Here is a 16,446-nt window from a genome sequence, read left to right on the forward strand (position 1 = left end):
TCAACATGGGAATCAATGGTATTCCTATTTCTCCAGCAGACTGATAAAACAATATAGCTTCAGTTTGAAATATATTTCTTATAAAGCTAGCCTATTATTCTCTAACTAGTCTATATATGATTCAATACCACGTACAGTCCTAAAGATACATGCATTGATACTAATGTAGCGTCGAATTTAGTTTCTCTTTCTACGGTGGCCTGCAGATAACTAATGCTTGCTTGTTTAATCACAATCGGCTCGACGACGAGTGCTAGCAAGATTCATGCACGTAACTGGTACATAATTAGCTACATTTTAGTTTGTGATCACTAATATTATGGACTTGGCTAAATCTTCAATTCTCAACTAGCTAGCTAGCTAGCAGGTGTTACATACACAAGTTTGGCACAAATTTAGGGGGTCAAGCTATATGTCCGCGCCTAGCCGCCTACAACACCATGTATATTTTTCTACTAATTAATCCTCAATCATGAAAAAAAAAACACAGAGGGAGAGAAAGAAATTAAAAGAAATCCTGCGTCACAGAACCAAAACTTTTTCAATTCAAGAAATATATATACATACCAATAACGACAACGCAATTAAGCCTTTTATTTTCCTGTAAATGAAAATGAAAGCGAAACAAAATCAAGCATTCTACATCCCCTCTTTTTTCCCTTGGTGTAGCTATCAAAAGAGATCGGCCAGTAGAAGAAATCAAGAAATCACTGTTTTTTTCCCCCTTCAAGAAAAGAAAGAAACCAACCTGTTTATAATCAAAGTCTCTACGACGGTCAAGGATAATAAAATTTATGTGGTGGCGGAGGCGGGGGTGGAGGGGGTGGGGGTGGAGGAGGAGGCGGAGGAGGTGGAGGAGGAGGCGGTGGAGGTGGAGGTGGAGGAGGCGGTGGTGGTGGTGGAGGAGGAGGAGGTGGTGGAGGAGGAGGAGGCGGTGGGGGTGGGGGTGGTGGAGGAGGAGGAGGTGGGGGTGAGCACCCGGAGGCACTGCAGCTGGGAGGAAAAGCATAGAAGGACTTGCATTCCTGAGGTGATCGCTGCAAAGGCCTATAGGGTATGCAGTTCTCCGTATCATCTTTGGCTTGTAGCTTGAGGCACGCTGGTGGCTCACCACAGAAGTAATTGTAAGAGTATGTGAAATTCTCCAACCTAGGCAATAAGCATATGCTTCGTGGAATGTCACCATAAAGCATGTTGTGTGCCACATTCAGCTGCTCCAACTTTTTCATGTCTCCTATAGACTCTGGCAGTGAACCCACAAGCTTGTTGGAGCTTACATCGAAAACTGTCAATTGGTTCATCAACCCGATATCTGATGGCAAACAACCAGTCAATCCCATGTTCGTCAGGATTATCTCGTCAAGGGTCCCTGCCATTTTTGTCAAACTTGAAGGGAAGCAACTATTAAAATTGTTGTTTGCCAATACAATGACCGAAACTGGAGACTTGCCTAAGTTTTTAGGTATGGATGATTGGAATTTGTTGTTGTTAATGAAAAGTGCGTCAAGATTTTTATCAAAAAGTTTAGAAGGGATCTTGCCTTTAAACTCATTGTATCTTATATCAAGAAATTTGAGTGAAGGCAGGGAAAGCACAACAGAAGGAAATTTACCACTAAATTGGTTGTTGCTAACGTCAAGCTCATAAAGGAGGTTGAGTTCGCAAAAGCTACCAGGGATGGAGCCGAAGAAGCGGTTGGAGTTTATGTGGAAGAGAGCTAGGTCAGTGAGGAGGCCAAGGTCTTCTGGCAAAGAACCAGCTATGTTTGCATGGTTTAGGTCTATACCAGCAACTGTTAAGGTGTCACGGTCATCTGGGGCTGGTGCACAATAGACTCCTGTGTAGTTGCAAACATTTGGGCCACACCAATTTGAGGTAAAGTTTTTGGGGTCGGAGGTGATTGCATGCTTCCAGGCTTGGAGAGCTATGTAAGCCTTCAGGAGTCTAGGGTTTGGGATGGGCGGAAGATCTACATCTACAGAGAGTTGATAAGAGGGTTTAGGGAAGAATACTATGATACTGAGGATGCCCAAGAAGGCTAGAGTGAGACATGGGTTCTTCATTTTTGAGAAGGAAATGGCAACGAGTGATGAAGTACTCGAGGTTTATGGAAAGAGAGGTTGAGGGAAGAGGGAAGAGGGAAGAATATATTAGGATTTGTTGAACAAGGTAGGATGGTTTTATCAATGATTTATACCATAAAATAACGTGTACTTGCACAATGGGGATTAGTAATTAAGACTTCTGGCTGTCTCATTTTAGTTGAGGTCATATATATATATATATATATATGATCATAATCAGGAATACGAAAAGGGTTTACTATTTGATTAATTTGACTTCATTGATTTCAGAAAGTAACACGAATTTTCTTGATATGTGTTTAGCTAGCTAGGTATACTTAATTTTTTTGTTACTCTTTCTAGTGCACTGGCAGGCATTATACCTATTGGTAAATATTGCAATTTGATGATAATATTGATCAGTTTCTTAATTATGGTTTTCGTTTGGAAGGAATTCGGTGCCTGATCTCACCAAAAACACGGTGTTTACCATTCTCGATTATTATAAGTTAATTTACATATGGTAGTTTGGAAAGAGACTGCTCAAGAAAACTTGCAATAGTATGAAGTTTTCAGCTTAATTTAATCTATTGACTACTGGCTGTAGGTAGTGCAAGTGGGCTAAAAACAATATGATCAATAATACATCAGCACAGTGGATGCTAATTAAATAAATGTGTACGTGAAACATGAAGATACATCAGGTATGTATTAGAAATTACGTATTCTTGTCTAAGAAGAAATTAATTTTTGCTCGCAATATTTATGATCTGCATGTATACACAAAGTTTAATGTGGTATATAGATTTATGTGGTTCGGTTATTTGATTTCATCACAGTGTTCTTTGAGTGTTAGGATCTGGAGCGATTAAAATTCTATTTTTAAAAAATTTAAAAATATCTTTTTTAAAAAAAAAAAATTTTTAATATGTTGATGTCAAAAATAATTTTTAAAGAATAAAATAAAATTATTTTAATACATTTCTAAATAAAAAACACTTTAAACTGCGACCGTTACTATATTTCCAAACACACCCTAAATATATTTTAGTTTGCGGTTGGTTATCCACAAATCTTACCATTATATACACACACAAATGAAAATCAATATTTGTTTTTTTTTAGTTTAACGTGAGTGTACGGATCAGTTTGCGCGTACTTCGACTAATTCCACGAGCCCTGAAGTTAACGACTATATAAGCTTCCAGTGGCTATCATATGAGTAACCACATGGCTCAAACCTGAAACCACAAAGGAAGCAAACCTCTTAGTCCCAAGCTCTTACTACTGAACCACCACCTAAATAGTTGAAAATCAATATTTCTAATTATATTGGTGGTTGGAAATTTGAAAAGAGATTTATAAGAAAATAAGACTCCGATTAATAAGTACCATAAGTTGGAGATTTCTGATTGGCATAACATTCTGTATATGTGGACGACGAAGTAAATGCAATTGAAATTATTGTAAGAAAGAATACTGTAATCATATATATGCAGAAGTGATTGTCTGGGGAAGATTGATCAGTGACAAGCGGGACTTGCATTTGGGACCACGAAAGCTTTTCTTGTGTATGCATGCGTGTAAGATCAAGGATAAGATCGGCCAAGAGTGAATTTTAAAGCCTATCAATATTTGTACAGATTTGAAGATGCCACTTTTCCAGCTGATCGATTGGTGCATAATAGTAAATGGAAAAAACTGTCACGACAAATTAATTTCATCCTCTTGGCTTGTATAGAAGGCATCTGATGACACGATTATTCGCAATTGCAGTAGCCAGCTCAGTACTATATGCATGCTTAATGCTATTTCTCTTTCGAATGGGAGGAAATAATTAAGGATCCGACTGGATCGAGTCTGAATCTCAACTCCCTTTAGTTTGGATGCATGTTTCGAGGAACAAAACAGTACCGCTAGGCTGCCTCTGTGTCAGACATGTATACCAAATTCCTGCTCTCGAGCATTTATGTGCTCGTGTTGTTGGTCATTAACTACTGCCTCTCGTTATAAATTGTTGAGTTTAATTGGACTTTTATTAACTGTACAAATTAAGAAGGCTTTCGTATTACCAATGGGACTTAGCCAGGCCAAAGATCGATGGCTGTTTGATTAAATTCATTTAATTATAGAGCAGGTGGGATTTAAGAGCTGTCAACTTGAAACTTGCCGCGGTCCATTTAAGGATGTTTGAACTGAAATCCTTGTCCTTGAATTCTTTTTGCTCGTGACTGTAATATCTGGTTTTATATAATTCCACTTGTGCAAGTTGAAACCATATGGAGAGCGAGATCTAAAGTCAACAACAAGGTTAGGTTGCAAAGGAAACACGCTTCAAAGAGAAACAAAACAAGAAAAACTGCACGCAAGAAATTAATTTGTACAAAAATGTACTCGTACGTAGACAGGATCGAAAAAGGATAGGTCCATGCCAAGTATATATCATTAGTTTGGATAAGGAGACGCAAAAAAAAAAAAAAAACAGTGAAGCAAGAAACCATTAGAAAATGAACATATATATCCTTCAAACAGATGGCCATAAGGAGGAACGCAAGAAAGCAGGAATGGAAGCAAGACAAGCTAGGAAGCCAATCATTTTGTTTGCCTTCATGTAATTTAAAATAATACCCTAACGGCCGCCTTACTCGATCGTTCGTGTATATATATAGTTTTTTCACCAATTCATTTAAATAATCAACTTTTTTTTAATTTCTTCCTTTTCAAGTGAGGTTTAAATTAAAAATCTAAGCTGTTTATACGTGTATGTATAAGCTGTATGCACGGCCAGTCAACTGTACATCTTTTTGTAGTATATATCTTAAGATCTAGTAATTAGCGAATTAATCCACTGTGTAATGAGACTAAATGTAGAGAGCAGACTTGGTTTAAAATTGATATTCAGAAAATAAGCCTTCATGTATTTAATTAATTTAAATTAGTTCTAGAATGTTATGGCCAAGTCAATGCACATACCAAACACATTTCTAACAAGACAATGTCAGCTGTCTTATGAAGTGTCAGCTTTTTTCTTTTCTTTTCTTTTCTCTTTCTGATGAAAAAGATGGAAATAACAGAGAGCACATCAATTTGGAAACTAGGAATATAATAGAACAGAAGAACCTAATTAAATCAATTAATGCAGTAATTATGAAACAAATAATGTCACCAAACACATTTTGGCAAAGTCATGCGTGGTTTTGATTGTTTAGATACAAGTCAACCGAAGCAGACAGTCTCTTTCTTTGTTTCTTGGCATGCTTAGGTTGGTGCCCGAATCAATATTAATGTAATAGAAGAACCTAAAGTTTTTATTTGCTGTCTTGCCTATGCATATAGTGGTTGGGATGTGGAAAGAAAGGAAAAGGTCAACAGATATATGTTGTTGTTGTTGTTGTTTTTCCTAATTGGATGTTTGTGCTTTGATTCGTGGAAATGGGCAGTTTAGAAAATTAAATATGTATCATGGACGGTATTCCATCTCACCCTTTGTTTACGTCTTCGTTTAATTCTTTTCAAATATCTTTTAAAACGGGCAAGGACTTGGTCGATGGAAAGGTTTCATTTCCCTTTTTATTTTAAATAAATAATAATAACTTAGTTGCAAACCTATATACTCATTTCCCATTAACAAAAGAAGCTAAAATAGTAGATATGCATTTGTTTATTATGAATTAAAACAATATAATGAGATTTTTATCATTAAAAAAACTAGATATTATATTACTATTATTAATTAATGTGAATTGAAATAGTTAGATGATGACTTTATCCAAGATAAAAAATTTAAATATTTTTTTTCTCGGAGCTTGATGACTCTTTTTATGTATTTAAAAATATAGTTCGGTTTAGGACGGAGCACGAAGAAATAAACTAGTTAAATTTATAAAATTTATCAAACGATATTGTTAAAAGATTTCTAAATGGAGTCTTTCTATCAATCAATGCTTGTAAATATTTTCATCAAATGTTCTTAGAAATAATGTTTTAGTATATAAATATGCAAATTAGGTTAAAAATCTTAAACCGTTTTAGTGAGTAAAGTATACATAATAGACTTTGATTATTAAAAAAAAATTATAAAAGAATGAAATTGAGGTTCTTGGGACTTGATTGATAAACTTTGAAGATTTGGGATGTAATTGAAAATGGGTATAAGTTTAGGACTAAATTAAGAGTTTTGTGTTTTATTGTATTACGAAGGAGGGCTGGGTCTCGTCTCTTCATTTGATTAGATTGATTCTAAGTGGCTTTGATTGCTTCGAGCTTTCAACATTTACCCAAACTAGCACCGCTCATATTTAGTTAATGGGCCTCGGCCATTGTCAATTATTTGAGGGATATTATTATTAATGTTAGAAAAATGAAAAAAGAAATTGTAATTAACGGTCAGATTCTGCTGCACCGATCCACTGCCCCCCGATAAAGTTATGACTTGACCTGTGATGTGCTACAAATCGGATAGATTTTTTAGAGAAAGAAAGCGAATATGTTTTTTCAATGTATTTTTTTATATATAATTTTTTTAAATGTATATAAAAAAATTTATGTATATATTTAATTAAATAAATTTAGATGTGTTGATAAATAAATAAATCAATTATTAATAATAATTAAAAACTAAAATAAAAAAAATCAAGAAATATATATAAATCAAGATATTTATTCTTATAACAAAAATCATTTATCCGGTTGTGTTTCATGACTTCGTTTATAAGAATTAATTTTTTATTTAATTAAATGATAATATAAACAAATAAACACATGAAATTAATTGAATAAAATCAAAGGCAAAAAAATATTATGCAAGGTTACATATAATAGATAAAAATACTATCATTTTATATGAAAACCAAGTAAAAATCAAAGAATAAATTGGAAAGTTGATAGATAAATATGGATATAGATATCTAATCTCGAAATACAAGTCATAGATTTCATTATATTTAATAACATTGTTTATTGAAACCAATTTTTTTCTAATAAAACAATAAAAAAAAACACATAGAAAAGTGATCTAATAAAACTAAAGATAAAAAAAATCAAGTAGAGCTGCACAACAAGAATGCCTCACAAGATAAGGGAAAAAAAGTATATTCATGAACTAAGTAAAAAACAAATCATAATTTATTAAAATACATTGTCAAAATTTGCAAAAATAGAAAAAAAAACACTCAACAAAAACCTAATAATTAAATATGAAATTGAAAGCAAATAAATGGACGAAAAAAAAGCCTGGACGCACAAGTGGTCTATTGCATCCAGGCTTAAAAAAGCCCAAGCTCGCACAAATGAGTTGAGTATTTTTTTCAATGGGCATACAACCTGTCATTTACCTCTTTTTTTATATATAAAAAAACTTGATACTCAACCTGTTTTTAACCTAAAACACCTAAAAACATCATATAAACCTTGCCAAACCTATAATGGCCTTAAACAACAACAACAACAACAACAACAACAAAATCAGCTTAAAAACCCATAATTAACCTAGTACTAAAAGACTTTCAAATCTCAGATCTATAATCTTATGCAAGGTTTAGGGAAAAAGAACGCTCAGGCTAAACTCTTCTTATCGAATGGAATCCACTAACACCAATATCATTTGTTTCGTGATTGGAATCAATGTTAGCTGAGACTTTTTTTCTTGACCACTAGAATCCGACCACTTTCTCTTCCCTCCCTCAAACTAGTGACTAATAAATAAATAAAATAAAGTTTTGGATCAAAATTAAAATTTTAAAATATTAAGGTACCATAAGTTTATCATTTGAAAAATTAGGATCAAATTAAATTTTTTTACCCAATTTCAAAATGGGCATCTATGTTATTTCCCAATGTCACTTAAACCCCCCTTCTTTCAATCTTGTCACTCCTCGATAAATTTGAAGGAATTAAGCTTTATTTTGTCCCCAAAAAGGATGAAATTGCCTAAAACAAAAGTTTAATAACCAAAATAAAAATAAAAATAGCATGGTAAGCCCATGGTGAAATGTGAGAGCATGAACAATGTTTTTTTTTTACAGTGAATATGCCACACAGTTTAGAGTTTGTTATAGTTAGTATATGGCTTGCAATTAGTCTTTGGTCGGATAATTTCTTTTTCTAGAAAAAAAAATGAATATGCATGCTTTTCTAACATGTTATTTGACATTAAAAAAACTTGATTGTAAATTGAAAAGTTGGAGCTTGCATTTAATTAAATTAATGAAGAATCATATGTGTTAATAAATGCAAAAAAAATAAATCATTAACGATAACTAAAGACTTAACTGAAAAAATTGAGAGACAAATATAGTTCAAGATATTTGATATGGCAACACAAACCATGTTTTTTGTTGTATTTAATAACTTTATGTATGATAATCAATTTTTTACCTAATCAAACTATAATAGAAATAAACATATACATGAAAACGATATAATAAAATCAAAGGGAGAAATATTATGCAATATTGCACATATAAAAAAAATATTATCATTTTACATAAAAATCAAGAAAACCTAAATGATATTTAACCAAATACCATATTCAAAGTTTGAGAGATAAATATGGATGTAAATATTCAATTTCAAAACATGAGTCAAAGACTCGATTCTATTCAATAACTTTGTTTGTTGGAACTAGTGTTCTATTTAATGAAATGATGATAAAAAATCTCAGGAAAGAGATTGAACAAAAATAAAGAAAAAAAATAAGTAGGGCTACAAAAAAAAAACTCCAATAAAAAAATGTTAAATTTTTATTTGTAAACTAAGTAAAAATTAAATCGTACTATGTTAAAAGCACCATAAAAATTTGTGAACACTTAAAAAGTTCAATGGAAGACTAAGATTGAATGATGAGACTGAAAGAAAATAGTGATCAAAAAACCAAATGCAAAAAAAAATAAATAGAGAGTTCAGGAGCGCTAGCCTGGATGGCCCAATTACACGACAAGGCTTTAAAAAGCCTATATGTTTTGGCATTGCAGCCTAGGCATGCATACCTGAGCTAACTATTTTTTATTTTTTTGAATTTTTAAGGGATGAGCAACTTATGGTCTGCTTTTTTTTTTTAAAAAAAAAAACAATCTATGCATTGCCTACTTCTCTAAGATTTCAAACACATTGGTTACTAGAAAATCAAGGTTGGTGTTTGTTTACCTAAAAACCAAATTTCCAACTCATTTTGACGTGAAAATCCATAAAACACTATATAAACCTTGATAAACTCGTATATGGCATCAAATAACCAAAAATTAATCTAAAAACCCGAAATCAAAAAACTTTCCAAGCTCAAATCTACCCTTTCAGGGGAAGGGGAAGGAAAAAAAACACTTAGGTGACTCCCCTTGTAAAAAAGAACTTGTTGACACAAAAATTAATTTTTTACATGACAAAAATCATTGTAACCCGAGACTTTCTCTCTTTTTAATGAGAATCTCATCACTCTCTCTTCTCTCCCAAACCATGGATCTTACAATAAGAAAAATAATGTTTCAAACTAAAATTGTACTTTTGGAAATTCAAGGGACTAAATATTTATAACCTAAAAATTATGAGGAGTAAGGTGAATTATAAGGAGCAAGGTGAATTTTTCACATTATTTTTTAAACAACCAACTTTTTCCTCTCTTTTTTTCAATTTTTGTTCCTTTTCTTTCAATCTTGTCATTTCTCAACAAATTTGAAGCGACTAGGATTCAATTTGGCCAATAAAAGAATGCAATCAACCTCATAAAAGTTTGATGACTTTAATGAAAAATAAATTGACACATTAAGTCCACAGTGAATGTGAGCGCATGCACGATGTTTTGGGTCTATTGTGTTTATGCCACCATGTGTGGAGTTCCTTACTAGATAGGTGGAATGCGTTACACCATGGGTCGAGTCAAATTTTTTCTAGAACTAAAAAAAAATGCTTAAACAACCCAAGCATTCCTAAAAAAGAAAAAAAAATTCAAGATCCAAGTCATTGACTTGACTAATTTAATGATATGAATAAAAAATACAATGACAACAAATAAACCGTCAAGAATAATTGACAACGATAAACTCAAAAAATGATCATTTGCAAATACAACAGAAAAATATCCTCTGAATACTCTTAAAAGGTTTTCTTGATCTTATTTGACAATGAAGCAATAAATAAATAAGAATGTGATAACTCCATAGAAAGCAATATAGAACAAATTTGAAGCTTAATTTTAGAAAATCAATTGTTGAAGGATGAGGTTGGAGAAAAAAAATATAATTTCAAAAAGGTTATGAAAACCCGACTCGAGCACACTTTAGTTTGCATGTAAAGTCTGTGACCTGATTGTGATACCGATGTAACCCCATTGAAAGCAAATTAAATAAAATTATGAAACTCAATTATCAAATAATCTAATGTTGAAGAGCAAGAGAAAATAAAATAAAATTAAAAGCAATGAAACAAATACCCGAGTCAACTTGGGATAACCCATAAAGTTTGTGACCTAAGATATAAGATTAAAATAACTCTATAGAAAGAAAAGTGAAAAATAAAGCATGAGAATTAATTCCCAACCAATTAAATGTTAAATGATAAAATTAAAAAGAAAATTAATGTTAAAAGATAACTCAAAAAAGACTAAAGTCAACTTGAACTAATCTTCGACACTTGTGACTAGTCTCATATAAGGCAAATCTTAAAAAATCATGAAGAAAAACTCTTAATTAACTAAAAGCTGAGGAATGTAATTGAAAAAAATAATTCAATAAAAAAAGGTTTCAAAACAAAACAAACATCAATAAAAAAAAATGATGATTAAATATAATATAAAAATTAAACGAAACTAAGTGATGAGGGACATAATTATAAAAAAAATCAATAAAAAATAATAAAAATAAATAAATAACAATGAAGTGAATAAAAACTAGAATTGATAGAAAAAATAAATGACAAGACATATTTAGATTTGATAAAAAACCAAATTTGATAAAAAAAATAAAAACAAACAAATAACAATGAAATAATCTGTAAAGAAACATAAAAACAAATCATCATGACTAGTCAATAGAAAAACAATGTCAAAGAATCAAATTAAAAAAAAACACAAATTGAGGTATCAAAGTAAAAAAACGATTAGGACAGAAAAAAAAAAAGATACACCTTTGGGAATCTACAGTGTACTCTTAACGGGTACAATGAAACATTTAGCTTTTTTAAATAATACCTACTATGGCGTGTGATTTGTGTGAGTCTGGGTTGTTAATTTATTATGTTAATAAAAAAACACACTATTTTGTTTTTTATTTTTCTAAATAAAACAATATTAATTAAATCTTTATAAATTAATATTTTGGAATAATAAAAATTTATTAATTAATCACATATTATTTAATTGAGCCATTATTTAATTAACATTAGTTATTTATCGAATATTAATTTATTAATATTTAAGAAACTAAAATAATATTTTTAAAATAAAAATAAAAAAATTATTGGAGTTGAATCAGGCCTCATCGGAATTTAATCCTAAATCGATTCGAAATGAAACCTAACCTAAGTTTTGCACAGGTATCGCCAGCGTGACCCGTCGACAGGAATCACTCAGCTTCACTTCCTTCTACACTCTCTGACTATTACAAACTTAAAAAAAAAAAACAAAGATCTCGCTCACATAAACCCTAGCAAGAACCCGGTAACAATGGCTGACGCAGAGAAAGGATCGGCTACGACAGGGTCCAAAGAAAGCAATGTCAAGGAGGAGATATCATTGAAAGACAAAGGCAATGAATTCTTTAAAGCAGGGAACTATCTCAAAGCTGCTGCTCTTTACACTCAGGCTATTAAGCTTGACCCTTCAAATCCCACTCTTTACAGGTAAAAAAAAAGGGACCCCCAAATTAGGGTTTGTTGGCTTGGTCAATCATTATGTTTATCAAAATGCATTCTTCATTTATTTTTAGTGAAATTTGATTCATTTTTCAATTAGGTGTTCCGTTATATTTTTGTTGGTTTTGGCAGGTTTGTGATTGTTGCGGTTCAAGTTTCGTTAGGAATTCAAGTTTGATGCTTTGCCATTTCTTAGAACTAGTTGGAGTTGGTTGTTCTTAATTTTTTTGCTCGCCTTCATTCACTGTATTAATGATGATTAGGTGCGATGCAGCATAGTATCTTATTGTGCTCGTAATTCTATATTAATTTTCATCAAATTCGAAGATAGGGACCTTATACCTGAGTTAGAAATGTTTAATCGTGCAGTGTTAAAGCTGCACTTTTGTGTTTTCTGTCCATCTCTAACATTTTGTATTATTTATAGCGAATTGATTTTGCAGAACTGGTATGGCGAGGGAACAAACTTTTTTACTTTTCAAATAAATTCTTTAGGCCCACTTTCTTGTGTTGAGATTAGGTGGTTTGCAATGGATTATTCTCTTGTCTTGCTTAATGGCATTGTTATTCCCAATAACAGTTATGCAATTTATGAATACCATGCCAGAATCATAGAGCACATTTGTGCTTGCTAAATTAGAATCCATATGGTTTTCTTGATACTGTTATCATAGTTCATTTGTTTTCTTTATGTTTACGCAACTTCTGTAATTGTCTATAAGAGCATTTTGAACCTTGATAGTCTCTCAATCCTATTATGAGAATTGATTGGCTTTCTTAATGCTTATCCATCAACTGCAATTGTCTATCAGAGGTTTAGTTATGCTCAATGATATTTCAAACACTCAAATCCCTTAATCTTTCTTTCCCTTTTTATGATTCTATCATTCACCAGCAACCGTGCTGCAGCATTTTTGCAATTGGTCAAGCTTAATAAAGCACTTGCTGATGCCGAGACAACTATCAAATTGAACCCTCAATGGGAAAAGGTGCACAGACATGCACAACCATTTATCATTTGGTCCACTTGACTTCCTAAGATTTTTCTATAACAGTGGCTTTTGGTTGCAATTTCAGGGATATTTCAGGAAAGGGTGTGTATTGGAGGGCATGGAACGGTATGATGATGTATGTCTGAACTCTAAAGGATCATGTTCGCTTTTCATGCTATTTGGTAGCTGTTTAGACAAGATTGCTTGGATTTTGATTTGTTGCTGATACATTTTGACCGCTCATGTATATGTAGGCATTGGCTACTTTCCAAATAGCTTTACAACACAATCCACAGAGCACTGAAGTATCAAGAAAGATCAAGAGGATATCCCAGTTGGCCAGAGACAAAAAACGAGCTCAAGAGGTGCAGAGCATGAGATCCAATGTTGACATGGCAAAACACTTGGAAACATTGAAATCTGAAATGGTGAGTGTATTTTATCTAGCAAAGAGTCATAATGTCCAAGTTTTTCACCTTATAATTTGAAACACGAATGTGGGAGTGAGATGCATTTTGGAAGCGTTCATTTCCCATTCACCATATTTCCTTTTAATGGAAGATTGAATCTGGATAACCTCATTTGTCATCTTCTCTTCTTGTTCATGTAGAAGATTAATTATTTAAGCTTTTCTGTGCATGTGATAATACTCTCTGTTAAAAAAATTAATTTAGCCTTTTATTTTGTAGTTTGAAAAGCTTGGATCCGAAGAATGTTTTAAAGATATGTTCTCATTTCTTGTTGAGACCATGGAGACAGCTGTAAAATCATGGCATGAAGCTTCTAAAGTGGATCCTAGAGTCTACTTTCTTCTTGACAAGGAAAAGACACAAACTGATAAATATGCTCCAGTTGTTAATATTGATAAGGTATTCACTTTTGAAACTGTATTATCTTCTTTGGAGACATCATTCTCTGATGTATGGTATATGTACTTGTAAAAAGAGGATATAAATGAATAGAATTCTTCGTGATTCTAGCAATTACCTTTACCTTGTTTCTTTTTGCAGGCCTTTGAATCGCCCCATTCACACAGCAATTGTTTCTCATTTCTAAGGCAGTATGCGGATGATTCTTTCTCCAAGGCAGCTTGCTTAGTGGTGCCAAAAAATGTCATATCCTACCCACAGGTAATGATTTGCTTCTTCGCATGTGTTAGGTATACAGGTCTTCCCGAGAAGCAAGCCCTTCTTTTTCTTGGACACCAGACATGCACATAATGAGATGTGTTCATATGTAGGTTTTGTGGTTTGGGAATTGATAAGAATGATCCTAGGCATAGTATCTACTTTAGGACTTTGGATGACATGGCTTTGAAGAGGAACCTGCTGCGGACATGGAATATTAGGGTTTCTCTTCTTTCATATTTTTCTTTTTAAGTAGTGTATTTGGTGCTAGATTACTTTCTCATTTACTGTCCTTTATTGGTCCTATATTTCTCTTTGTTACGGGCTGAGATTTGTAAATGATCCTTGATTTCATAAACATCAGCTTATGCTGTCACAGCTGAATCAGTCAATGAGCTTGGGCAAGTAAGGTGTTGTATGCAGTTTGCTTGAGTTTAACCTTTAATGGTAAGATTGAAGAACCCAAGTGGTGATGTATCATGTAGGCTGCTAATTAATAAGCAAGCTGTTTTCTAATTATATCAAGTCTATATTAGATGCACTGCAAATGATTCAATGGTTTTATGGCTTTAAGACAGACGAGCCTGACTTGCTTATAGTCAAATATATAATACTTAAATTGTACAATTCTAAGACTATTTATGTCACTTTTGTTTATGTTTTACCAGTCCTAGCTGATTTGTCTATTCTGTGGTGGGATATAATACTGTACTCAACAACAAGGTCTTATTCTTTGCATGCCTTTTTTGCAGGTTTGGAAAGGTCAAGGATCAAGAAAGTGGAAGTATGGGCAGCATGATGGTTTCTTTGTTCAATATGAGTCCCATTTCATGCGAAAAATATGGTTTATTGCTAGCACTAATGAAAAGGGGCAAACACTTTGCAGGTTTCTCTCCTCTCCTCTCCACTTCTCTCATATCGACTCTTTAATTTGTTATTGAAGTTTTTATTTGAATAGATATAGATCCTTCTATAGATGGCTTAATCGTGTATAAATGATATAAAATCTGAACCCTGGTGCATGTACATGTTTCATGATTATTGTTGCATATAAAATCATATACTCTTTTATGAACGCAATCACCTAGTTTTTTATTGTACACCCAGTGATTGCAGTCAATCATCTGGACAGACAGGCCTCCCACATGCTATGTGCTTTATCCATAAATATATGATATTTAACATTTCCCGTTCTTAGCTGCTTAAACTTGCTGAATTAGGATATTTGTGGGTACGAAGGAGATTGGGAAGTAGATGAACTCACACACTCTGACAATGTTCTGTAGCTAGCTCTGACTTGTAGTTTTTAGCATCATGCTAGATATAAAAAAACTGGACATGGAACAGCTGACAGCAATAAATCATCTCCATTTGGGGGTCACCATTTCAATGTGATGATTTATTTCATGCTCTCTTTTTTGTTGAGAAGGAAATTTCTTCTTTTTCTCCGTACCCCGAGTTCATCTTCAGAGAAAAGGAAAACATGTGCAATATGCTAAGTCATCTGGTATCATTTTAATGCTTAATACATGCCATTGTACTTTGTTTGAAATGGTTCTCTCTTTAGTCAATAGCGATGCTTTTTTTTTCCTTATACATGCCCAACTCTGCATACCTTATTTGCCAGGGATCCAGAGGTTCTAGATATTGGTGCTCATGAAGTGCTTCCACGTCTATTCAAAGAAAAGCTGCCCAATCCTTAATTCCTTTACTTGTATTTTGTTGACTATCTACTGGAGGACAATACAATGCCCTCTTCAATGGGAAGTTTACATGTGAACTGAGAACAGACAGCGACAAGCCTTTCTTGTTTGCCTTGATGCTGCACTGAAGTTTCTGGTTAGACGTGATAGCTGATAAACACATGCGAGAAGTTGATTTTTGTTAGCCATAATGTGCATTTGTTTAGTTTTGAACTCTTAATAGTATCTTGTGAGCTTCTTTTGAGTTATTGCATTTCTAGATGCTCTTTCTTCTATGGTTTGCTTTCCTTGCATTGCTTGTAAATTGAGCGAGTTATTCTCCATCTTGGGTATAAAGTGCTAGTGTGATGCCTTGAAAATTTGCAAATGAGTAGCACAAAACTTGTTATCTTGTAATCAATGCATATCTATGAATGGCATGCACCATTTCCGAGTCTACTGTATTGTAGCAGTGCATTTTAGTTCTTTGTTCTACTATCCTTTTGCTCAGATAACGGATCAAATGATGGATTCAAACCTCTTTGCTTTCAAGATTATATTAGCTTATGTGTCATAACTCGTTAGCACCAATAAATGAATCACGTGACATCTAAATATGTGTCATAACCGTTTGGTAATGCGCTTAACTTGTTTTTCAAAATGTTTTTTATTTTAAAAAACAAATTAATGTTTTTTAAGTGTTTTTTTTTTATGATTTTGATGTGTTAAAGTAAAATAAATA

General features: G+C 32.8%; 2 protein-coding genes across 4 annotated transcripts; one reads left to right on the plus strand and one right to left on the minus strand.

The window, feature by feature from the left end:
• Positions 1–560: 560 nt before the first annotated feature.
• On the minus strand, positions 561–2,234 carry LOC133697847 (leucine-rich repeat extensin-like protein 6). Its single transcript, XM_062120656.1, has one exon. It carries the CDS (start codon positions 2,061–2,063, stop codon positions 777–779), a length of 1,287 nt encoding a protein of 428 aa, XP_061976640.1. The 5' UTR covers positions 2,064–2,234; the 3' UTR covers positions 561–776.
• Positions 2,235–11,530: 9,296 nt separating this feature from the next.
• LOC133697980 (hsp70-Hsp90 organizing protein 3-like) lies at positions 11,531–16,163 on the plus strand. Of its 3 annotated transcripts, none has more exons than XM_062120824.1 (8): positions 11,531–11,891; positions 12,799–12,892; positions 12,981–13,031; positions 13,150–13,323; positions 13,585–13,764; positions 13,906–14,025; positions 14,402–14,469; positions 14,775–14,910. In XM_062120824.1, exons 1-7 carry the CDS (start codon positions 11,716–11,718, stop codon positions 14,429–14,431), a joined length of 825 nt encoding a protein of 274 aa, XP_061976808.1. In that variant the 5' UTR covers positions 11,531–11,715; the 3' UTR covers positions 14,432–14,469; positions 14,775–14,910. The 3 variants fall into 3 exon arrangements, with proteins under 3 accessions (XP_061976808.1, XP_061976809.1, XP_061976807.1); XM_062120823.1 differs by lacking the exon at positions 14,402–14,469 and adding an exon at positions 15,650–16,163 and having other exon boundaries at positions 11,533–11,891; positions 14,775–14,908; XM_062120825.1 differs by lacking the exons at positions 14,402–14,469; positions 14,775–14,910 and adding an exon at positions 14,136–14,373.
• The last annotated feature ends 283 nt before the right edge of the window (positions 16,164–16,446 follow it).

The sequence above is a fragment of the Populus nigra genome, chromosome 6 (assembly GCF_951802175.1).
Source record: "Populus nigra chromosome 6, ddPopNigr1.1, whole genome shotgun sequence".
Lineage (NCBI taxonomy): Eukaryota > Viridiplantae > Streptophyta > Magnoliopsida > Malpighiales > Salicaceae > Populus > Populus nigra.